General features: G+C 46.0%; 1 protein-coding gene across 1 annotated transcript in view; it reads right to left on the reverse strand.

The window, feature by feature from the left end:
- Positions 1 to 25023, reverse strand: part of ZFHX3 (zinc finger homeobox 3) — a 417139-nt gene that overhangs the window by 100606 nt on the left and 291510 nt on the right. The window contains 1 exon segment of the mRNA XM_086689030.1: positions 2 to 233. Coding sequence (XP_086545156.1) covers positions 2 to 233 — 232 coding nt within the window.

Raw genomic sequence — 25023 nt, forward strand, 5'->3', positions numbered from 1 at the left:
CCTGGATCGGTGGAGGGGCACCTGCGGATGGTGAAGATCTGCCCCAGGTCCTCGTCCTCCTCGGGAAGGCCCTTCTGCAGCCGCTGCAGCTTGCGCAGGCTCTCGCTGCGCTGGTGCTTCATGGAGCGCACGTGCTGGATGAGGTTCAGCTTGGCCTTGGTGGAGTAGTTGCACAGGACACAGTGGTAATAGCAACTTTCACCCTCCACTCCGCTCTCGTGCTGCTGCAGGTGCTGCGAGGGGCAGAGGAGAGGGACACGTCGTGGGTAAGCCACTGGAAGACACCACCGCCACGAGCCCACCCGTTCCTGGCCGGAGCCCAGGGCAGAGATTCCTGGGAGGGGCTGTTCTGTCTTCCCCAACGTACCTTCTTCTCCAGCAGTGCTTCGAGGGCCAGCAGCCAGCAGACTCCCCTCCCCAACTCCCCCGAACGTCCCTTCCCTGGCGGCTTTCCACGCGCTGCTGATGCTGACAGTGCCGACCCTCCCCAGGTGACCTGGGTCTTCCTGGCACAATAATCAAAGGTTCTTCCTCAGACTCTCCAGAATGCCCCACTTTATTTAGATCAGGGTTTGCAAACAATGGCCTGTGGGCCCACTCCAACCTGCTGCCTAATTTTGTAAATAAAGTTTTAACAGAACACAGCCACATCCACGGATCTGAATATTAACGATGGCTGCTTTCCAAGCACCAGAGTTGAGTAGTTGCAACAGAGACAGCATGGGCCTCAAAGCCTCAAATATTACTACCTGGCTCTTTACAGAAAAAGTTAGCCAACCTCTGCTTTAGGTGATAGCCTATATGGTTACACTCCCTGCATAGAATCCTAGGTCAGTAACACAGAGCCAAAGCTGTTGTCTGGCTTTTCCACAATAATGACAGGTCAAGTTTTTATATTTAGAACCACAGTCTATTAGGAGAACCTAAAATTAGGTTTTCCTTCAGATTAAAAAAAAAAAAAAACACACACAGAAAAATAAATTTCTCCAGACTGGTTGCCTGTCAACATCTGAAGGTCACTTGGCTTAGTGCATCAGATGGTCAAAATTACACTCTTGATTGTATTTGTGTGTTCTGATTCCAGAACAAGGAAGCCCAAAACGTGGCAGAAAGCAGACACACACAGGATTAAAGAGAGAGGTGCAAGAACAGGAGAGGTCATGGGAACAGTTAGCAGACCCCAGACTTCTGTGTACTGTAAAAGACTCGAAGACTATCCAAGGACAAAAACTCACAAACTCTGTGTGCCTCTTTGAGAAAACGGTGAAAGGTATGGGCCCTTCTCACTAACAGCTGAGGAAGTAACAAGCTCCTGGTATAGAGAGGATAATCTCCTTCATTTCAAATGATCCCATTTTAGGAGAAGAGGGAATTTTTCTACTGGCTGCCCTTTATAAAGCAGGGCAAACAACTCCAATAAACTTAAGTGAATGACCCAAGGTCACCCAGCTACTTAGTGGGAGAGAGGGAACTAGGACCAGGGTCTCATGTTCCTCCAGCATCCCTGAGGAGGAGCAAACTCAGATAATGTGTTTTATGTGCTTGTGTTATTACCTGCCCTTTCCTCCTTCTCCCCACCCCCATCTCCAGACCCCAGAGCCTGGCTCAAGAAGACACAGGGAAGACACAAAAAATGTCTCGGAACCACTTTGTGCTGTTCCTCTCCTTTCTGACCTGCATGTGCACACACCAATGCCATGCTAACTGTTGCTCATCCTGCTTCAACAGCCTTCTTCTCTAGATTATAGCTTGAGACACTGAGAAGGCAGAGCAGTTAGAATGCCCTGCGCTCCATTAAAAATACCCAAGCGGCCCTACCAGCACTTCCCATTGAATGACACACTCCAGGCTCAGGTGCTCACACGTACACATTCTTTGTTCTGTAGAAAACTATGAAAATCCCAGAAGCATGTTTGAGCTTTATTGGAAGAGGGAAGGATGAACGTGCCAATGGACCGTTGCAGAAAAATCTTTGTGGGGGATGAAAGGGAGGCCCAGGCCTTCAATCATGTAAATTGGCTAAACCACCCCATACCTAACTGTTGCTCTGAGGCCAAGGTATAGGCAAAAATGGGAAGGGCTTCATAGGTACCAAGAGAACAATCCCTTCTTTCCCCCAAAATGGTTGATTTGACACACTCAGGTGCAGAGCTTTGGAACAAAACAATATCCCCACTAGTAACAGCCATCCTACAGCAATTTCACAACCAGAAGGAGTCGGCAGAACTGGCGAACTCAATGTTAACTGTTAAGGCAATGACAACAACTTATAATAAAAAGCTACTTTCTGGAAATAAATTTGAGCTGATTTCCTCTTTAATGGTTTATCTTCAATGTGCCTCTGAGAAGGGGTCCTTGACGAGGATTTCAGGAGGGTGGAATTCACCAAAGCAATCTTTTTTGGAGGCTACAACCCTAGGGAGAAGGAGGGCCTGATGGGCTAGATATAAAGGGAAAAGGATTAGCTTGCCCACGTTCATTGTCCCCAACTTCCCTATAGAGTCCTCCCACCCCCCAAAAGTCAAAAACTGGACTAAGATATTTCTGGGAGCAAGGGGTCTGGCTTGGGATTAAGGAGCAGGAAACTTGTATGAGAGCCAGCATGGGGAAACGTGTACTGCTGTCTTGGGTCACTAAGGCCAAAAGAATTACATTTATTAAAGCTTCAACAACAACTGATGAAATAAAAGATAACAGGGAAAATAACCATGGAATCCAAAGCAATGAATTTTATCGAGGGATTTTGGTAAGATCATATAGTATGAACTCAGAACAAGAATCATTAAAGCCTTACCCCAAAATTCCCATTACCCTCCCGTGAGACAGGATTTCCTTGCAATAAGGCACTGAATCCTTAACATAAAATTGTAATATGGATATAAAGGCTCTTTTCCAAATGGCTGGTGTTCCCAACCTCTGAGCCAGAAGAGAGGACAACGTGGCCAAAAAGAGTTGGATGGAAGTTGAGATCTCAAATGTCTTTTGTCCTTAAATCCATAGGCCCTTGGGTGATAGAACTATATAAATCCTGAATTGACATAAACATCACACTGGGAATTCCTGCTTTAAAAATAACCAATATGATGAAAATGTTCCAAAAACACTCTATACTCAATCTCCTGGGGGTAAATGGCAACCTCTTGTGCCACCAGGAGTTCTTCCATCTACCATTTGGGAGCCATTTTGGAAAGGAAATGGACACACGCTACAAATGGTAGAGAAAAGAATAAGAGGAAACAAGGTAAACAGGTCTATGGCCTCTCCCCTTGATCCTGGTCTAGAGAATATTTAGGGTCTTCTCTTAGAGGCTTGTACAAAAACTTAATTCAAAATTCCAAGCCGGCGTTTGTAGTCTGGGTTCATTCTCCAACACACTGAAAAAACTGCAGAATAAACTGTTTATTGGTTGCCAGGAAACACCTGCTTATGAAGGTCACATCCCAACCCAAACTTTTTAAAAACTATTTTTAATTTTTATTTATTTTTGATGGGGAGGAGGGGCCGAGAGAGGGGGGACAGAGGGCCTGAAGCAAGCTCTGCGCTGACAGCAGAGAGCCCTTTGCGAGGCTCAAACTCATGAACCTCAAGATCACGACCTGAGCCAAAGTCGGATGCTTAACTGATTGAGCTACCCAGGTGTCCCACAACCCAAACTTCTGATCACAACCTGAGTCTACCTGCAGGTCAAAGATCCTGTTCTTACCAGATTTTATAAATTCTCACTCAGTACTTCTCCAGCTGTCCAACCTGGAGCAAACAGGGATCCAAAGCTAGCAACAGGGTCCTGCCCTGTATGACCTTCTCCACACCATGGGATCATTTCCCAGGTCTTGAGCGGGTCAATGCCCTGACCTGTTGGCCAGATACCCTCTCCATCCCAAGTGGCACTGGTTGTGTCCCCAGGATTCTACCCTAGGAACCTGCCTAATATGAAGCAGTGGGGGGGTGGGGGGGGCTGGAGAGACCAATGAGGACTCCAGGAGAGCAAGCCGTCACCCACGGACATGCTTCCCCTGCAGAAAAGACTAGATGTTTTCATTTGGAGGAGAGAGAATAATTTGTTCCTGACCCAGCTAATTAGAATACCCTCAACTGGGATCCCAATGTATTTAATTAAATTCACTGTAATATATGAAGAATCCACCAAGGCACAAATCTCAGGGGAACACTCAATAAAGGATCTGCCCCTGTTCAGAATTCTTGCTCTTCTTGACAGGGAGGGAATTTTTCTCCCCCACAAATCCTCAATGCTCCAACCCTCTCCCTCAACTCTATCAGAGGCCCTCCCATCCTTGGGGAGGGGAACGTAGGTTTTGCTTTACTTTTTCCACTTTACTCTGCATTCGATCTCAACTTCTTACCTCTATGAGGTCAGGTGTAGAGTTTATTTAAAATTTTTAAGTTTATTTTTTATTTTGAGACAGAAGGCAGAGGAGGGGCAGAGAGAGAGGGAGAGAGAGAAAATCCACCCTGACAGCGCAGAGCCAGCTGTGGCGCTCAAACTCACAAGCTGTGAGATCATGACCTGACCTGAAACCAAGAGTTGAACGCTCAACCGACCGAGTCACCTAGCCACCCCAGGTCAGTGGTACAATTTAAAAAAGAAAACAAAACAACAACTTCAGCTGTGGCTAGTAGGCTCTCAGGCGTGCACGCTACACATGGACCCAGAGAAAACCGGCTGCTCTGCCCACTGGACAAGGTTTGAATCTGATTCACTTCTAAATGTCTACAACACATTAGACACTATGCACACGCGCACACGCACACGCGCGCACACAGAACATGCCCTACCCCAGGCCTTAACCTGCGGTTAAGACAGTGACAGTGGTGACTTGGAGAACACGCCAAGAGGGACATGAGAAGGACATCCCTTTGGCTTGAATATCATCGTGAAAACATGCCAGCTCCAACAGTGAAAATCACTGGCTTACTCAAGAAAAACTACCATCTATCCACAAACTAATAATGATGAAGAAGCGTGACCAACTAATAAACTAAGAAACCAAGATCAACTAGCTAAAGAATAGTGGTAACTGAGGTCTACCCCAACCCACTCGGGCCAGTGACCTATAGCCTTGGACCTGCCTAAGGGTTTCCTTGATTTTCCTCCATGTCACTGGCTGGTTTAAAAAGTTCACACACAACACTGAGTTATATGAACTGCAAATGTACAGTCATTTCCTAAGAAACTTTCAATATGATTTACTTCTGAAAACTCAAAGAACTACAATGACCTCTAACAAGTATCCAGTTTGACTCATAAATGGAAGTAGAAGAGCCCAACGATCTCCAACTTCTTGAAATTACCACTATGCAGCAGGCATGACTGTCCTCACTGACAGCCATCAGGAATGTGACTTACACCGGTGGTCAGTGCTTTAAACTGACAACAGGGGAGTGTGGGCTCACTCGTACTGCTCAGGGACCTTTTCCTAAACCACTTTCTGATCTTGGTGGAGCTCTTTTAAGATGCTCATCCCCCCCCAAAATGAGTAAAATAAAATAAAAAATAAAAAATAAAATAAAATGCCTGTCCCATCTGGGTTTAGCTGGAAGGCGACACTCCTGTGCCCTGGACATGGAAACATCGAATGCCCCACATCTTCCCCTGTGGGTCCAGCTTGGGGTGGGGGTGGGGGTGGGGGCAGGGCTCAGAAAGAAAAAGCCATCGCTGCAATCAGAAGCACCTCGATAATGAACCTGGCACATAAATCCAAGCACAAAAGGAAAATTAATAATTAAAAAAGACGGGAGAGAAAGGAGGCCAGCCCGTGTTACTTTGTGGGATTCTACCCCATTAATATGTGGTGCTCGTTCACCCTGGCCAACAACTGCAAGTCAAAGAGACGAAAAGAGGACTCTTGTTAGAAAATAATTCATCGTGAAAATCAAAAAAGTGTGTTCCTGTAACTTGTTTCCCAGGAAAACTAACCAACTTCTGTCAGAGAACATTGATTTCTGTAAATCTGGAGGGGCCCCGCTCCTTCCTCCTCCCCAGTGATAGAAACTTCTAACATCTGGTTCTTCATGCATGGAATGCAAAATATTGATCAGGTTTTGTCAAAGCCTCCCCTTTAAAGTAGAAATGGACAAAGTACATTCACACACGCATACACATTCACAAATGAAAACACACAGGACTCCTAATGAAGCTTCCTCAGGGGAGCAACACCTGTTACTAGACACACACGCTCGCCCACCCCTCTTCCACGCACACAGTGCACCTCTACTCCTTGAGCAACTGAAACTCTGATGGATGAGGAAAAGCAGCTCCCAGGCATCCCTCTGAGCAAATGGGCTCCCCTAGGGGAGACCACACACCTCTTGCTGAGCAGAGGAGAATCCCCACGGTGGGTACACAGAACAAACCCCAAGACACCTGCTGAGGAACACGGAAAGTCATCTAGGCAGGGCGGATGGAAGGGCTTCTGGAACTACTAACCACAGCGTGCCTGGCCAGGGCTCCAGTTTTCCCCTGTGGGCAGGGGATATAAAGTCATCAGCACTTCCAGGGAGAAGGAATGGGAAGATGAGAATCAGTTTACTAATTCCTCACATATAAGTGGGTGTTGTACCCATTCACAGCATCTACTGCTGAGCAAACACCCACAGACACTTTTCATCTCATGAGGGCCTGCCCCACGGGGTGGGTAGCATTTGGCTCCTGGACGTGGACAAACCCAAAACTCAGGGAGGTCATGTGACTCCCCTCAAGGTCTCACAGAGTATGAAAGAAACAGGACTGGAACCTGGGGCTTGATACCAAGTCCACAGCAGTCCAGCTACTCTGCACTGACCACAGGGCTCATTCTGGAACAGCAGATTCCCTATACCCAGGTATTCGCCTTGAAGGCCTAAAAGATAAATTATTGCAGGTGTAATGCAACTGGGAATGGAGGCAGTTAATTTTTTAATCAGTGGTTGTGTTACAGTTTCAAACCTCATGTCACATGCTCAGGAAGGCTTCCAGAAGGCCAACCTAAATATATAGGTATTTTCTGTTTTATGTTGGCTTTTCACCCACTCATGCCCTCATCCTTGGCACATGCTAATTTAGTCCTATTTCACTGTAGGAGCCCTGCAGACACCATAAGATACAAGCTTCAACCATCATTTATAAGAGCAAGTGAAAGCAAGTAAAAATGTTCCCTTAGATCAATCCATTTACGTTACTCTGACCTATTTTCTGGTTTCTAGGCCAGAGTCCTTGTGCCCTGGACAAGCCATGAGTGTTCATTCTCAGTATTTGAGCTCCAAAGCTGAAGGCGAGACTTCCCATGCCTGTGTCACTTCCCTTACCTGAATGATATCTCCTGGTTCAAAAGTCTCAATATGAGCATTTCCTTGAGAGACATACAGTATATCCTCGAAGGAAACTAACAACAAGAAATCCACAATATGCTGTCTTGCAGAATGCTGATACCTTCACATAACAGAAATCATTTCTTTGTTAGGGAAACTCCAGAAAGGAGAGGAAGCTTACCAGGTATGTAGGGGTTTTCCCGAAGGAAGGGGCCCATCAGAGCATGAGGTCACAAGCCAAATGAGGGCGAGTTTCCATGACGGTCAAACAAGCATCTACACATCGAGCTCGGAAGCTTCGAAGAGGGATATGGTGGGTGAAACCACAAAGTGGGTCCCACAAGGCTAACATCAAACTGACCACCCTCCAGAACCGACCAAAAGCTTAAATATCTGAAGATTAGCCCTTCACTAGGATAACCTACCAGTGATGGTCCCTTTCCCCACTCATCCATCAAGATGCATTTCTTCTCTACACTACTTTCCACCTCTTGCAGTTGTCAACTCTCAAGTAAAAGTAAAGGCTGCCATTTACTCCAGCATGTCTCCCTTCAACTCCACGCCAAAATGTCGCCAATAATGGTTGTTTAAGGTGCACCGTAGATTAAGGTAGCCTGATGGAAAAGCCTAACTCTGTGCTACTTCAGGCAAGTTATACACACTGTTGGGTCTCCCACACACAATGGGGCAACAGTAAGAGAACCGCTGCAGAGCACTGTAGGGAGGAGTCTATGGGATAATGCACACAAAGGGCTTAACACAGCGCCTGACGCAGAGCAAGCCTCTGTGATAAGGCTATTACTGTTACTATCATGGTTTCTCAAATTAGTTACAGTTTGGGATTAGGGATCGAAATAAATGTCTACTGAATTTACCTATTTGGTATTTCCCTCCTTACAACCAACCTTGCCTGCCCCACTCCCTAGGACCTCCCCTCCCACCCTCTCAGCCCCAAAGAGGAATCCCCAGTTGACTGCAAAGAAACCGCAATCTACAGAAACTGTAACATGGAAGGGATAACGAACACACAGAGGACCGACTTCTTCCTTGTAAGAGGTGCTTAATTTTCAGTCACTTGCCCAAAGTCATGCTGCTGATGCAGGCACAGCTGGGATCCATACCCCAAGCCCATGTCCTTGCCCCCAAACCAGATCTGTTTTACTAGGTCTCTTTGCCCATGGCGGTGCCAATATACTGAAAATCAAGAACCATGTTCTTTATCGTGTCTGCCAACATCCCCAGGTGTAGACCAGGTGAAGGAAGGAGGGCTCAGCTGAAACGGCTGGTGGGCACCTCCCAGATTCCCTAGATTTGCTCTGAAGGATTTGCTTATTTCTGTCTCCAATCCCATGGCAGTCAATATGGCAGAAAAAAACATGTGCCTGGTGGTCAAAACAGGTGCATTACTTCATCTGTAAAATGAAGATGTTTATACTTGCCCTGTCTTCCTCGGGGGCAATTTTCTAAACCACGTGAGAAAACAAATGTGAAAATCCTCCAAAGGATATGAAGGACTCCCCAGGTATTTGGCACAGCCATCATCTTTCTATCCTGAGCCCAGATTTTGCTTCCTCACTTCTGACTGGCAGGTGCAACACCATGGGCTGGGTTGTTAACGATCAGATGGTGTTCTAGCTGAGCAGTTCTCTAACTGGAGCGTGCACCAGGAACACCCGAGGGTGTGTTATGCCTGGACTGTCGGCCCACCCCAGGGGTTTCTGATTCACCTGGTCTGGGATGGGGACCAAGAATCTGCATTTCTAACAATCTCCAGGGAGACGCTGATGCTGCTGGTCTGGGACCACATTTTGAGAACCGGTGATCTTGACAGCAACTGCCATGGACCAGAAACCTGAATCAGAATAAATACTTGGAGAGATTCCCCTGTAAGGAGAAAATTTTCCAGAGTCTAAAATCTCTGTACCCGCCTTTCCCCAAAGAGTATTTCCGATTCTAGCCAACTGCACTAGATAAATCATGTGATGCCGGCACAAGAAGTCACCTCTTTAATGAACAAGTCACACGGAAGCAGCCGCCTGCTACCAGCCTGCTCCAGATACTTCATAAAAGTAGAAATCGGCCCTATTCATCTCTCTCCCCCCTTCTGCACCTGCAGTCTAAAATTTCCTGGGGCTGTCGCTGAAAGCGTGACTCTTGATGGCAAGGCATGAGGCATCACTTTTTCCTCGTAAGCTCTGGATCCTGCTGAGCACACCTGTCCAGATGTCTTGCTGGAATGGAGCCCACGAAAGAATTTCAACCAAATACCAGAAAAAATAAAATGGTCTTTAAAATTCCTCCCACGCTCCTGAACTTTCTGGCTGTTGCTGCTAAGAGCATGAATTTGGCGCTCAAACCTGGAGGCTTCTCTTAAGCTCCCATGATTTGCTGACAAATACCCTCATCACCTCCATTATGAGAGAAGACGACGGGCAGCCAGGGTGAGATGGGCCTGGGGTGGGCGGGCAGTGAGCACACACAGGCTGACTTCTCCCTTACAAGAGGTCCTTCATTTAAAAAAAATTTTTTTTATGTTTATTTGAGAGAGAGAGAGAGAGCGCGCGCGCGCGAGCATGAGCGGGGGAGGGGCAGAGAGAGGGAAACACAGAATCTGAAGCAGGCTCCAGGCTCCCAGCTGTCAGCACAGAGCCCAACGTGGGACTCAAACTCACAAACTGTGAGATCATGGCCTGAGCCAAAATCAGACGCTTAACCAACTGAACCGTCCAGGCACCCTGAGGTGCTTCATTTTTATTTCATTCTTCCCTTGAAAGGGAAAATGGGAAGGTGAAAAAGCAGGAGATACAAATTCTCTCTGAACAAACGTCTCTGATGCTGGTCATTGTGGCTGCTAAGGCACTGGGCCTTTTCTCCTTAAATTCCCTGGATTTTGTGGGAAGTCGAAGAAGATGGTGACACTTTTGGGAGGGGGACAGGGACAAGCGAGTGACAGGAGAAAGAAGCTTCTCCGGGGAAGGAGAGTAGAGTCTGAGCCAAGAGGCCAGGAGATGGCCGGCTGCAGAGGGGACGGCCACACGGCGAGAGGGGACACGGTTTTGCAAACGATGACACGGCTACTTTCTTTGCCCTGCTTTCGGGTTCCCCCCATAAATAACCCAGACAAACACCCCGTGTACTGGGTTTTGCTCTCCTTCTCCCCCCTCTGTAGGTCTCATTAAAAGCCGATATTGTTCGGCCTCAAGATGGAGAGCTCAGCATGGATTTTACTGAACGTTAAATCAACCAGCAAGCGTAGCCAGCAAACTCTGTGGCACTTTAACTTTAAATAATGCAATAATTATTGAATTTCCTTTTTATAACTGAAGTGCTGGAATGTAAACAATGGGGCCGTAATTGCAGGAAGGGGGGATCAATAGAGGCAATCGTTTTTCAGCCATGTTAATTGTAAATACAATTGCTCCAAGATGTCAGCCTTGTTCTTCTTGCTCCCAGAATCATCCTAACGGATGACAGAGTCCAACTTTCCCATTACAGCTGTTCGTTCCTTTAAGAGGTTCTCAATCAGGTCTGATCAATCTGTCAAGATAATGCATGGAGTAAGTAAGACTCTTCCAAACACAGGCTCCCAATCAATAGCCGGGACCAGCTTAATGAGGTGGGGCTAAGGCCCAGAGGGAGGTAACAGCCCCCAGCTTGCGCCTAGGTTTGGCAGGCCGGCTTCCTCACATGGCCCTGATAAACAGATCAGCCCTTAATGAGGACATTAGTTATGCATGCTTCAGCAAGCAGCAAGACATCCATCCCTTGGGACAGACGGACACAAAACAAAATAGATTAACAGAAAACAATATGGTGCCAAATTAGGTCTAACTGAAGACTTTTCCCTCCTTCTACTGCTTTCCTTAATTGTCCAGCAGAGTGGAGGACATCAATTAATCATTCCAATGGGCATGAGCTCAAAGAATGGGAGTACCGTTGGGCCGGAGGATCTCCGGGTTTCTCCCAGCCTCCTCTGGCTGCCACTCAGTATGAGTGCCCTCACCTCAACACCATTTCCAGTTCACAAGGGGGGCCCCTCACAGAAGGGGCCCCACACCAATCAGCAGGAGAGAAGGAAGACGGGGCTGAAGTCTCACAGCCCTACTGGAGGGGCCAAGAACTGAAGATGGACGAGAACAAAGCTGCTACTCCTCATAGCTGACATCTGTTTCTGAGATCAAGTCTTGGTCTTGAGAATGGTTACTGCCTCACATGAGAAGAGGTGGAAAGTCAGGAGTCTAGAATCCCATTTCACGTGGCCCAGCACCCTCGGCAAGCCGCACACGCATTGAGGGACCCTAGGTTCTCAAAAGGATAACCTGGAGGGCTTCACGGGGAGGCTGAAGGGCTAGCTTCCCTCCCCGAGGCCAATGCACAGCGAGCGTTGCCTCTGCTCCCGCTGCCTGGCTGGGAGAGCACCTCCCTGTGGAAGTCTGTGAGAAAGACCACGCTAAGGAAAGGTCTCACCCAGAGTATGACAGTTCCTTCTCCCAGAGTCTGGGTTTCCCGGAACCTTCTCAAAGTTTGGCTCCTGGACCAACAGCATCAGCACTCCCTAGAAACCCCTTCAGACCCCATCCAGACCTACAGGGGTCTGGCCCAGCAATCTGAGTTTTAACAAGCTCTCTAGATGATTCCCACACAAGCCCGTTTAAGGGTCACCATCTTAGAGGGGGAATTACATAAAGCAGCTTAGAGCAGGGAGGATCTAGAAAATCACGGTGTTTCTGGTCCTTTCTAAATCAGAAACAGTTCCGTGTCTAAGATGTAGCTAGAAACCCGTATTTTCCCTGAGGTTTGGATCAGAGCCCACCACCCACCTGCTTCAGAACGCAAAGCCTCTGGAAGAAATGACACCAAAGGAATGAGGCCCTTGTGTGAAAAGCCCATTTTATTAGTGGGGTAAGATCACAGAGTGGGCCACACCACTGAATTACAAAAGGGCAACAGTCTCATTATGTGACTGAAGTAAAATGAGAATAACCGGGTCTTTGTAAGGATGTCAGGATGAGCAGAATATACGAAAACAAATAAAGAGCTGGAGAAGATGAGATCCCTCTTTTGTGCAAAAGGCCCAGCTCACCGGCCACTCCCTCTCTGAAGCCTTCCCTAACGCCCAGATTGCACCTCTCTCCCCCACTCTGGGCCCCCAAGCCCATTGGGAGCAACTTCCATGCCGGACTCATCTTGCTGGCTTACAAACCCCCGCCTGGGGGCGCCTGGGTGCGCCTGGGTGGCGCAGTCGGTTAAGCGTCCGACTTCAGCCAGGTCACGATCTCGCGGTCCGTGAGTTCGAGCCCCACGTCGGGCTCTGGGCTGATGGCTCGGAGCCTGGAGCCTGTTTCCGATTCTGTGTCTCCCTCTCTCTCTGCCCCTCCCACGTTCATGCTCTGTCTCTCTCTGTCCCAAAAATAAATAAAAAACGTTGAAAAAAAAAAATTTCAAACCCCCGCCTGCCTCACTGCTGCCCTGTGAACAGCAAGTCCCAGGCCCGGAGACCAAGCTGCGCCTCTCTGCCTCAGCACAGCTCCTGATCCACAGCAGGTTCTTGAAAATGGTTGGCTGAAAGTCTGAGCAAAACTCCCACACTTCACTCTTACTCTTGGTCTTCAGCTTGCCGACCTTTCTAATCTAGACCAGATTCCCTCTCTCCTCCTCTGCTTTCAACCCTCGACTCCATTCCACACTTGACATAAAAGCAGCCTCCTGGCCCTTTCCACCTCACCCACCAACCCTGCTCTTTCTGGTCACAGCAGCTCTTCCTAAGCGCAAACCATCCCGAACGCCCCCCTCCACCTGCTGAATGGCGCCCCTACCTGGACGTCCTCCCCCATCACACCGAGCTAGCACTCTTGTCTCCATGCCTCTGGGGTCCTGTGGCAGGAGGTGAGCCCCACCTGTGGGTACCAGTATTGGGCACAGCCTTCACTTGGCTTCCACGTGGGCTCTACATTCCTTGATGACTGAGACAGGAGGCTGGGACTGAGAGAATAAACATGTTTATTCTAAGATTTATCGCTCGCTTGGATAAGATTTTACGGCAGGATATCATTACTGTAAATGGCTGTACTCAATGACTTCACTTCTCAGTATATGAATCGTAGAAGCCCTTCTCCTTCCCCACTCTGAATCCACCAAAATGTCCCCCAGCCAGAAAACAACTTAGCTCGTCACCATCAGTGTATCCTTCCATTTTGGTCTACGTATTTACAGAGCTTTAATATTGCTATTCTCTTTCACGAAAGCTTGTTTCTTATTTAATTGACAAATACTGCGAGACTGCGAGATGTATTGAGAAACATCTAGAAGAAGACCACAGAAGACAGGGACAGACAGCAAACTCCAGCAGATGCCTCTCGGTGGGGAGTGACTCAAGCCATCAGGACTCCGACAACGAGTTGACAAGTCCACTACCACACCTTTACAGACAAAAACAATTTAGTACAAATTTTAGTTCTAAAATGTTTTTTTTCAACGTTTATTTATTTTTGGGACAGAGAGAGACAGAGCATGAACGGGCGAGGGGCAGAGAGAGAGGGAGACACAGAATCGGAAACAGGCTCCAGGCTCTGAGCCATCAGCCCAGAGCCCGATGCGGGGCTCGAACTCACGGACCGCGAGATCGTGACCTGGCTGAAGTCGGACGCTTAACCGACTGCGCCACCCAGGCGCCCCCAAATTTTAGTTCTAAACACACAGTGTCTCCAAGATCCAATGGAGAGGCGTGACCATACAGACACCCAAAAGGAGATGGCTGAGTGGGTATTTCTGAGACATCTGTTCATCCCCAGGTTGGAAAAGCCAAGCTAAGGACATAAAAAAAAAAAAACAAAAAAAAAAAAAAAACAAAAACAAAAAAACCATGCACACCCGCTTATCTTTCTTTTCTTCCCAAACTTTTTGTCTTCTTCCACAACTGAGCAGCTGTGGCCTGGACCCTCCATTCTTGCCACTCCCTAAGCAACTGGTTACATCTACCTTCATATGTTTCCAAACTCTGAGACCTGTGAAGAAGGGAACGTTCTCCACCTGGGTTTAGATGGGCTGCTTTCCCTTCCTGGCTTATTACCAAACTCTAGGCCCCCCAGCTGCTCACTGGCCACCAGACCCTCCCCCAGAGGTTCTAAGCAACACGGTCTAATGACATAGCCTCCTGGTTCTGTTCTCAAGCTCCCAATGGAATGTGGCTGTGAGGCTAGTCAGCGAGAGGTTTTGTGTTTTTTGTTTTTTTCTTCTCCAAGCTTATTTTAAATGGTAAAAGGGGAGGCTTTTGTATGTTTTTTCACCAGCCAGTCTACATTGACCAAATCATCCTCTCCTCACAGCCTCCAAGTTCATTCTGTTTCAGAAGGCCCAACCAACAGTGAGGAGATGGGAAGGGCCCAGTAGAAGATTTTCCAGGGGGCACAATTTCATTCCAGAAAGATGATCATTTACAAATCCTGCTAGAGAACTGCAGTAAAATTCAAGTTCCAGAAAACAGCATCTAAAAAGCTTGCAAGCGGGAAGATTTCTTTGAACAAAATGGCAGGCTTCGGAGAAAGCTGGAGGTAGGGTGAGCAAGGAGATTGCTACGATTTCCAGCTCTGGGGCGCCGGGATGCTGCGGGCATGCATTTTGCACATTAGCAGTTACTGTGTTCCTGGTGCACAGTGACATCTGGACATAGACCTGCCAGGGCTCTCTTCCTGGGGACACGTTACGAAGACGAAGCCAATCGCTCACCACCACAGCAACTGGCAGGTGACGTCTTTAAAATCTCAAGTCTAGTAACCTGTTCTGCAGGTATTAACACAAACTACAGATACTATTTTAGTGGGCATTTTAAAGGGCTCAGTCTTAAAACACCAATCTTTCAATGACCTTTCCCGATTGCATCACAATGACAGGAAGCCAAAAGGAACCAACAGTCATTCCCAGTTTCTGAGAAAACCTTTATTTTTACAGTCTTTCTTTCAGCTTTGGATTCATTCATTTCCCATCTGTCTCTCCATATTCTTGTTTCTGGTTTCCTCACAAAGCAATGAAGGGATGATTTGTCTCTGAACACTATTTTTTTTTAATGTTTATTTATTTATTTGAGAGAGAGGGAGAGAGAGAAAGCGCACACGTGAGCAGGGAAGGGGAAGACAGAGAATCCCAAGCAGGCTCTGCACGGTCAGTGCAGAGCCAGATGTGGGGCTCGAACTCACTAACGCTGAGATTGTGACCTGAGCAGAGAACAAGAGTACGACACTTAACTGAATGAGCCACCCAGGCACGCCATGAACATTATTTTCACCATTCTGTGTACATAAGAAAAGTCACCTACTAAAATGGTTTTCACCCACCAGTGCCTTGTACCACCCTTGTCTCCTTCTCAGTCCCTCTGCAGTCTCTCTCCCTCTCTGGCGCATGTGTGTGCGTGTGTGTGTTCTGTCGTCAGTTCATGCCATTCCACCCTGTACGTACTTTCATTCCAGCTCAGCCAAATTCTGCTCCCCTTTCTGAACACCCCATCTCCCTTCCGATTTCTGTCTCCAGGAATTCCTTCTCTGAAATTAAAGACTTCACCTCTCAGCCTATCTTTTCCCACTGACACCTTAGGTGCTGGTTATCAGCATTACATAGGTGGCATATTCTCCAGTGAGACCGGAATGTTCCTGAAGACAGAGGTTATGTGCCCTCCTACTGGACACACAAGAGTCAGGTTATTCTGTATAAAGAACACGGGCATAAATCAGGAGTCACGCAGGAGAGGGTCTCTGACACTAAGCTCTCTCCTCAACTGTGAACACCACCACCTCATACTGAGGGGCCATGAGACTCTGGTGAATAAAACGGTATGAATGTACTTCCTAAACGGCCACGCAAAAAAATTTTTTAAAAAGTGGTCAGATGATGAGAACTGGTTGGAAGGGGCACTTGGAAGACTCAGAAAACCCTCCCACCATCTGATTTCAATGGGGTCCTAAGTCTACACAAAGAATTATTAATTACTTGATGGCCTGTTCACTTACCTCGCTAATGAAATCATGGGTGTTTCAGGGAAAGAACCTGTTAGGAGGACTGGCTCGCCTCTGGGTGTGGGGACTGCCGGTGCCAGCTCATTCCCCTGCGCCAACATGACTCACGAGATGACACAAATCGCCAGTGGGCTTTGTTATTATGTGACCTTCAACAAGTCACCCTTCTTTCCTGCTTCAGTGATAAAAATCTGGATGGTAATACTAAGAACCTCCTTCATGGCATGATCGCGAAGAATGACGATGGCGCACAGCTAATAATGACCAGGAAGCACTGTGTCTTTGTAGAGAGCTATGTTACTTAACATTTAGAATAATACCCACTGTTTCAGGTTGAGAAAGCATTCAGATTTTAGCTAAACTGAAGGCTGAACATATCCACTAATGAGCAGTGTCCTTCCCATAGAAACACTGAAAGCTACTCAGTCTACTGAATAAAATGACTAGCAGTACATTAGCCAGAAGCTGATGCAGGTGTAGTTACCATGAAACCAGGGTCATTGCATTCAACATCTAATAAGCAAATTCTTAAGATCACAGAAATAAACCAGGGCCAACCGAGCTGACAACAATTGCATTTGGATAGAATGATTTCTTGGTCCATAGTTTCCATAAAAATACAATCTATTAAAAGATATGTTTCTACCATCTAGACCAGGAGTCTGTAAGTATCTGGATGGTAACTATTTTAGGCCTTGAAGGGCCATACAGCCTCTATTGCAACTGCTGAACTCTGCTATCACTGCACAAAAGTGACGCTGGGCAATTATTAAAATAACATGCATAACCGTGTTCCAATAAAACTTTATATAAAAGGAAAGGACTGGTTGGATTACCCCTCTGACAGTGATGTGCTGACTCCTGATGAAAAAATTTGTGTAAAATTTACTTATTTGCAGTATGAAGAGACAACACACACACACACACACACACACACACACGTTTGTTGAGCAAAGTTCCTTCCAACTTGTCAAAACACAGTAAGACCAAGGTTTGCAAACTTGATACCAAAATTAGCAGTTTCAAAGTGAAGATCAACAGTAACTCAAGTTCCATTTAACTGGGAATTATGAAATGACTCCAGAACAATTAAGCTTCACTACTTGTTTTCATGCTTTTGAACGTAAGAACTTGCGTTGTGTGTTTTCTACCCATGGCACTCCTTCTCAAATGCTGCCATCTCCTCCTATAAACACAGTGAATAATGCCGCATGAGTAAGTTAGGGTTATACATTTATTCAGAATGAAACAATACCTGTAACTGAGTCAACTTTTAACTAATCTGATGATGGAGTTACTAACAACAACAAAAGAGTATAAGCTTCTTCTATGCCCTCGAGTAGCTGAAAATAATGCAGATGTGAAAAGCAAGGGAGCAAAAATGAAAAGGGGAAAAATTAGGTCACTTTCATCCCTGTATACCTTCCTACACATCCGCTTACTTTCTGAGCATCTCTGGAAAGGAGAATGCTAGCAATGACCTTGACATCCAACAACGAGTGGTCAGGAAGTCTGGATTTAGAAAAAGAAAATATCTGAATGTTTTCTCAATAACACCGTCTCCATGTATCCAGTCCTACATAGATTTCAAAAGGTTTGGCCTTCGTTAGTTCAAATGATTCTCACAACTGCCTTGCGAACTTCAGTGGCGGCAGATGCCTTTCTTCGCCATCCAGTGCATAGAGAAGAGACTTAAGTCACAGATGGCAAACGGGTGGCAGCTGGGGGAGCCTGCAGGTATGAATCACAGAACTCTGCAAGTTTTAAAAAATTCTTCACTAATGGTTAATACTGTGAATTTACACAGCACCTGGGTGGCTCAGTCGGTGAAGCGTCCAACTTTGGCTCAGGTCGTGATCTCGCATTTCATGAGTTCGAGCCCCACATCGGACTCTGTGCTGACAGCTCAGAGCCTGGAGCCCATTTTGGATTCTGTGTCTCCCCCTCTCTTGGCCCCTCCCCTGCTCATGTCCTATCTCTCTCTCAAAAATAAATAAACGTTAAAAAAAATTTTTAAATAAAACCTGTGAATTTCCCACACAGCTAAGAATGAATGAATGAATGAATGAATGAATGAATGAATGACTATCCAGCTGTGCTGGCTGCACATTCCCTCAGCTCAACAATTACCTAGTTAAAATGGGGCAGGCACTTCCCAAGCCAGCACTGGTGCCCATCTACGATAGATGCGTCACCCCTGCAGGCACCTGGGCCGTGCCATATGTACCAGACGATGTGGCTCGTGAGTGAAGGCCACGGAAGTTAGGCCTACACCTTCGGGTCCTGCTTCAGCGTTGGTCACACCACACTGTGCTACCCACGAATAACCCAGTACAAAGACTCTCCTGAAACACAGTGCCCACTTGAGGAGCATGCCACAGAGCACAAGGCCAGAGCTGAGCTACTCCAGGCTCAAGCGGTAAGGGACTTCAGAACGAATGTGGCTTCGTAAGGGAAGCCAACTTAATTCTGCCAAGGAGTTAATATTTGCTAATTGGTAGAAAAAGGTAAAATTAATGAGGACATTAACATAGCTATTTAAAAACAGCTCCCTGTTTCTCCCATTGTAACACATGGAACTATCAGGAAGTAATTGAGGGAAAAGGACACTGTCAATTCTCAATTATCTGCATGAATGAAGCGCTTAGTGACACGGATAATCCAAGTCATTTACATTTGGATTTAGAAAGCAACATCTTTTTCCTTCGGAAAACTTACCTTCCTAATTAATTACAGCTTGCTGAATGTGAGGGTGAAATCAGTTTACCTTCTGTGCCAAAGCAGAAAGCTGCTGGGGAGGGTACAGAAACCACCAGGGGCTTCAGACCTGCCACAGATAGATAACCCAAGGCAAAGAAAAGATCATCCACAGTGGTTGTCTAACGTGGTGGCCACGAGCCACATGTTTAGCTAAATAAGAAGTTCTGTTACGACGCATGCCATGTTTCAAGTGCTCCAGAAACACATGTGACTAGGGGCTCCCAGCCACTAGTGGACAGCAGAGATACAAAACATCTCCATCATCACCAAGTTCTAGTGGACAACAGTGACTTCTCCATCCATGGTGACCTCTAGTTTCCTGGATTAAGTAGAAAGCTGTGTGACGGGTCGGGAGCAGAGGAATGCAGGGGATGCTATACTGCCACCTTCTTTAGAAACAAAAGGGAATTGGAACACCTGACTCGCTCAGCTAGTTTAATTTCAAGCCCTGCAATGTAGACTCTGTCCAGGGAATAGCACAAAAAATACGCATTCCATTCCAAGTAAAATGAAGCTTTTTAATTAACAAAGCAGAAAACGAGTGGATAAAAGGTAAGGCAGGAAAGCCTGATTCTAAGCAAACGTGCCATATCGGTACCCGCACCTCGTGTGGCCACGCAGCCTGGGTGCCCGCTACAGGTAAACAAGGGAGAGAAGGCAGCTCTCCCCCCACCCCCCGCCGGCCACAAGGGGCCCACGCTGCAGGGGGCTGCTCAGGTGCCACCGGGGGTGGTGTCAGGCCCAGTGGCACTTCACATCCTCATTAATTATCTTGAAAGGAGAGGGTTAGTAAACAGCAAGTTAATTAAATTCTCAGATGATGCTAATTTGGGAGGCTTTAGAAAGACTGGCAAGGGCAGAGGCAATATAAATGGGACCTAGATGGGTTAGAAGAAGGAGTGGAAAATAAAATTAAGCACTGGCTCAACAAACACCGCTTGAAATAAGTCTTAGGGAAGAGCCAAAATACGTCCACAAACGAATTTATTTGGAAAATAGTTGTGCTAAAATGAAAAGTTTTGCAACGTCTGAGGCATATAATCAGAAGGGGAGCAAAAAAAAAAAAAAAAAAAAAAGGCTTTTAGTAAAAGTGTTTATGTGCACTTAGAAAAAGGTCTGGAAGGAACACCACCCGGTAAGGGTCATTGCCCTCAGGAGGCATGGTCACAGACAAGGGGACGTGGGGATGGGGTTTCCACTGTTTTCTTCATGTTCTTTTTAAACTGATGAAACATCTTTCAAACTAGCACACACTGTGAGGTTTTTAGCTGTCTTTGTTTGGTTTTTTAAGCTTTTTGGTTTGAAATAATTTTAGATGTACAGAAGATGGGCAAAGAGCTCCACGTGCCCTCCACTCAGCTTCCCTACTGTTAACATCCTACATCCTACCATCTGGCACGCCCATCCAAACCAAAAAACTGACACTGATACAATACTATCATTAAAGCACAAACTTGACTCAGATCCCACCCGTGTTGCCATTCGTGCTCCTGCTCTGTTTCAGGATCCAGACCAGGACCCCATACTGCACTTAGTTGCTGCGCTCCTCCAATCTGTGACAATTCCTCCGTCTTCTGTGACCTGGACACTTCCCAAGAGCTCTGGCCAGATATCTGTAAAAACACCCCTCGATCTGGGTTTGTCTGATGTTTTCTTAGGATTACAGTGAGGTTCTAGATCTTTTGGAAAGTACCCTTCCCGGTGCATCATCTCAGGGGTATGTGACATCAACCGGACTTATCCCTTATCAGAGGTGACTGTCCATCACTTAGTGAAGGAGGGCCCCTTTCTGCCAGGCTTCCCCACTGACAAGCTACCCCTTCTCCCAGTCTATGCTGTAACCATTAGAAGTGAATCACTAAGTCCAGCCCTCAGTCGAGAGGAGGGGAATGAAGCTCCAGCTTCTGGTCATTATGCCGTTCAATAAAATATCTTGTCACAGAGATAAGCTTCTCCATGCAAAAAGAAGTATCTGGTGAAAAGGTCTATCTACAAGGTCTTGAGAGTTGCTGTTGTTGTTTCAAACGCTTGGATTCTCAACAACACAGATGAATGAATGCCCACAGCTGCAGAGACCCTGCTCTACAGGCCAGGCTGCGTTCTGCATACTTGCATATGTGAACTTATTTAATCCTCACAACAGCCCGGTGAAGGGGATGCTGCAATGTGACAACAGTCAACGCCAAATTACAAAGAGGTGAAATCTCTTGCTCACGTTAACACAATGACTACGTGGCAGGGGCAGGACTCAAACTCACGCCTCCTGGCTCTAGAGATTATGCTGTCTATGAAGCTCTCCTGCTCCACCATATACAACTCAAAAATTTCAAGCTAGTTACATAGAGCAGCGAAATATAATTGCGAGAGAAGAGTGACATGGGGCAAGATGTCAAAGACCAAATGGGACAGAGGCTTCTCTGGAGACAAGCACACTCGTGGGGGCATTCAGAGGGTCAACAAAATCGACACGCTCCGAAGGGGTTTCCAACAGAAGGCAGCTGTCCTCCACCTTAATAGGGCGGCAAGGAACACAGAGCACCTGAGAGGCTCAAAGGACCTCCCCATCGACAAGTATGCAAGATGCTCAGAATCTAAGGACCATGACGCTTATGGATAGCCCAGCCCCCGTCTGTCATGGAGACAAGCCGGGAACTGTCTCCTACTCTTTTACTTCTCCAACTCTTCTGAGGTTCACTGTGGCACAGACAGCAATAAAGTAGAGGTCAGGATTGGAGCAGATCTGTCTGGCTGTGGAGAGAGAGCGGATGCGAAGACAGAAAGAGACCAACAGCCCAGACAGCGTGGGGAAACTTGGCCCAAGACCCCAAGATCTATAACATGGGCTTGTTTAATCCCAACTGCTAATGATTTCATATTGTGACATCAAAAAGAAACAAAGAAATGAGTTGCTTCTATAAAAACAGGCAAGTGTGGAGAAGAGCTGCTGCCTCCCGCCCCAAGTACCCACATGATTCAGTTCTCACACTGGTCCTAACCATCATCCTTTGCATACAGAAAAAAAAATGATGAAGAAGTGAGCAGGAAGCAATACGTACTTCCTTCCTGGATACCCACCCCACACCGTCTTCTCCAAATATCTGGCATTCGTTTCTTCTCCATGTAACCCTGCCTTGCTTTGTTCTCTGATTGTTTCAATTGCAAAAATTTGCCTTGAAAATGGCACTGACGAAGCACATCACACAAATTATTCTACCACCATGCTGATCCCACCTCACAAGTGGGCAGAGAGCAGATCATCCACAAACACCCAGCGTCACAGAAGAGGAGAGGAGCAGGGATGGTCCCTGGCTTTCCTCGGGATACAAGTGGACCTAGTCAATACACTCGGCCTCTGTTTAAACTTATCCACCAAGCTAGATCTCAAGGAACACAGAACTGCCTCCTCTCAAGACAGGGTCTCAGTGCAAATTTTAAAAGCAATATACTCCCTTTATTAAATACAGAGGAGACTTGTTAGCAGCAGCTGGTATCTGAGTGCTTACTACCTGCCAAGCACAGTTCTATCTAAGGGCTGTTCTAAAAAGAAATAGACTTGGCACCAACCACCATAAAGGTAACTCCTTAACGTGTCAATGTGTTCTCTTCCATGCACTACTTCAATGTTTTACATCATCCAGAAAAAATAAAATAGCATTCAAGAGGGACACATTTCCCGATTTTTAATGGAGCCAAAACCTGAGAATTATGGCCTGGAGCATTGTATGTAGCAAAAATCTGAAGTCTTTGAGTAGATATTTCTAAGCACCTAGAAAAGCAATGAATCACTAGAAGTAAACACCACTTCACCAAGTACAGAACAAGATTCAGCAATTTCAAGATTGCCATTTGTGATTCTAGGATAGCAAGGTGTCTCTGCACTTACGAATGCTGACCCAGAAACAGTGGTCATGTGTCAAAGTCAATCTGGAGGAAAAGGTCTACAGGGGATCATCATTATCAGGTGGACTTCTCTGGTCTAACATTTCTAATGAGATGTACATAGAGACAGGAGTCATACCCATCAACACTCCAAAAAAAAAAAAAAAATGAAACAAAAAACCAAACCAAACCAAAACAAACATAAATAAAACAAAACTTTTAAAAGCCACAGAGAGGATATTAGAAAACATTTTAAAAGGGAGACTGAGCAGAATTATCACACTTGAACACAAAACAGTACAAAACTAAAAGAACTAAGTTCTGTATGGTCCCAAGTCAGGGCAAATTAATGGAACAAGAGAAAGTCTAGGACCAGATCCAAATATGAATTTAGTGTGTGATATGGTGGCATTTCTAAGCACTACAGGCAAGGATGGGTGGATTGCTTAGGAAATGGGGCTGGGATGGACAACTAATTGAGAAAAAAATAAACACGGAAGAATCCATGCCTCGCAATATATACCAAAACTCCAGATGGATTATGGAGTTTAATGTCAAAACATTAAACCATAAAAGAACTAAATGGGGATATAAGTGAACCTGATCTTGGTAGGGTAAAGGGAATTCTAAGCTTAACAAGAGGGAAGGAAACAGAAATGAAAAGATCTGATGATACAAAAATGTTAAGCTTTGGAATCTCAAAACATACCATCAATAATAAAAGATAATGATGAAAAGAGGAGGCCATGGAACCGTAACAGAGAGCAAATCCGTGTTTCACGTCTTTGATATCAAAAGAGCACTTTTAACCTATTTGTTTCTATTATGTACTTTCTAAAATCTTATTTTTAATAGTGGAAAACTGAAGGAAAAAAAAACCTGATGACTAAACAGAGAAGGAGATAAATAATCATGGCACCTTCCCACAATGGCATGCTGTGCAGCTAAGAAAAATTACGTGGTAGGGAAATATTTAGGGATTCCCAAGAAAACCAAACACCGTAAAGTCCTTAAAAGCCATTTACAAGACAGGTGTGCACTGTTTCGGGGCACCTGGGTGGCTCAGCCGGTGGAGAGTGCAACTTCAGCTCAGGTCATGATCTCATGGTTCAGGAGTTCCAGCCCCGCGTTGTGCTGTCAGTGCAGAGCCCGCTTCAGATCCTCTGTCCCCTTCTCTCTCTCTGCCCATCCCTCACTCATGCTCTCTTTCAAAAATAAATAAACCTTAAAAAAACGGGGCCACTTACAAGATATATACACAACACCATTTAAATTCTACTAAATAATGTCACCAGGCTGAAAGCACAAATGCTAAAATGTTTAAAATTAAAACCATCTTTGGGGAGTGAGGTTAGGGATGATTCTCTTTTTTGAGTTTCTCTACACTCCCAGAAGTTTTGTTTGTTTGTTTTTACAATGGACAAGAACTACTTCTGAACTCAAAAATAAAAATAAATGAAAAAAATATGCATAAATATGACAACTTTACTATTCCATCTCCAGATATGAAACATCTGAAAGGGCTGCCAGGTACTCTGAAACAGTGGAAGAAACAGGATAAAGAAAAACGGCAATTTACATTAAGTCCTCTCCTCAGGTCTGGGAGGACAGGGAGACCCGCTTTAATAGTCGGTTCTATGAAAACAAAGGCACGAGCCAAACCCTCATCGTTTCAGGGGAACACAAGTTCCATAGGAGCCAAGGGTCTGATGTGCCTGCTTAATAAAAGAATGGAAGCTTAATGATTCAGGGTCTTTATCAAGGAAGGAGAAAGACTCCCTGTAATCAGTGAGGTCTCCCCATCCCATAATGAGCATGGTCACCCAGGAGACACGCAGGTTAGAAGCAGGTGATGGGGATGGTAAGGAGTTTAGAAGCCACTTCATACCAACAGCTAGTTACAAACGTTAGGGATGTGTACTCCGTAGAACAGAGAAGGTGCCTGCACACTAACAAGTGACAAAAAGAGGAGGGGCACTTGGCGAAAAAAACTATGGCACCTTCACACCTGGGTATGCCGTGCAGCTGGTAAAAATCACATGGTATAAAATATTTAGTGGCATCAAAAAAGCAC

Source organism: Puma concolor, chromosome E2 (assembly GCF_028749965.1).
Source record: "Puma concolor isolate L17-30 chromosome E2, mPumCon1.1.hap2, whole genome shotgun sequence".
NCBI classification, from domain to species: Eukaryota; Metazoa; Chordata; class Mammalia; order Carnivora; family Felidae; genus Puma; species Puma concolor.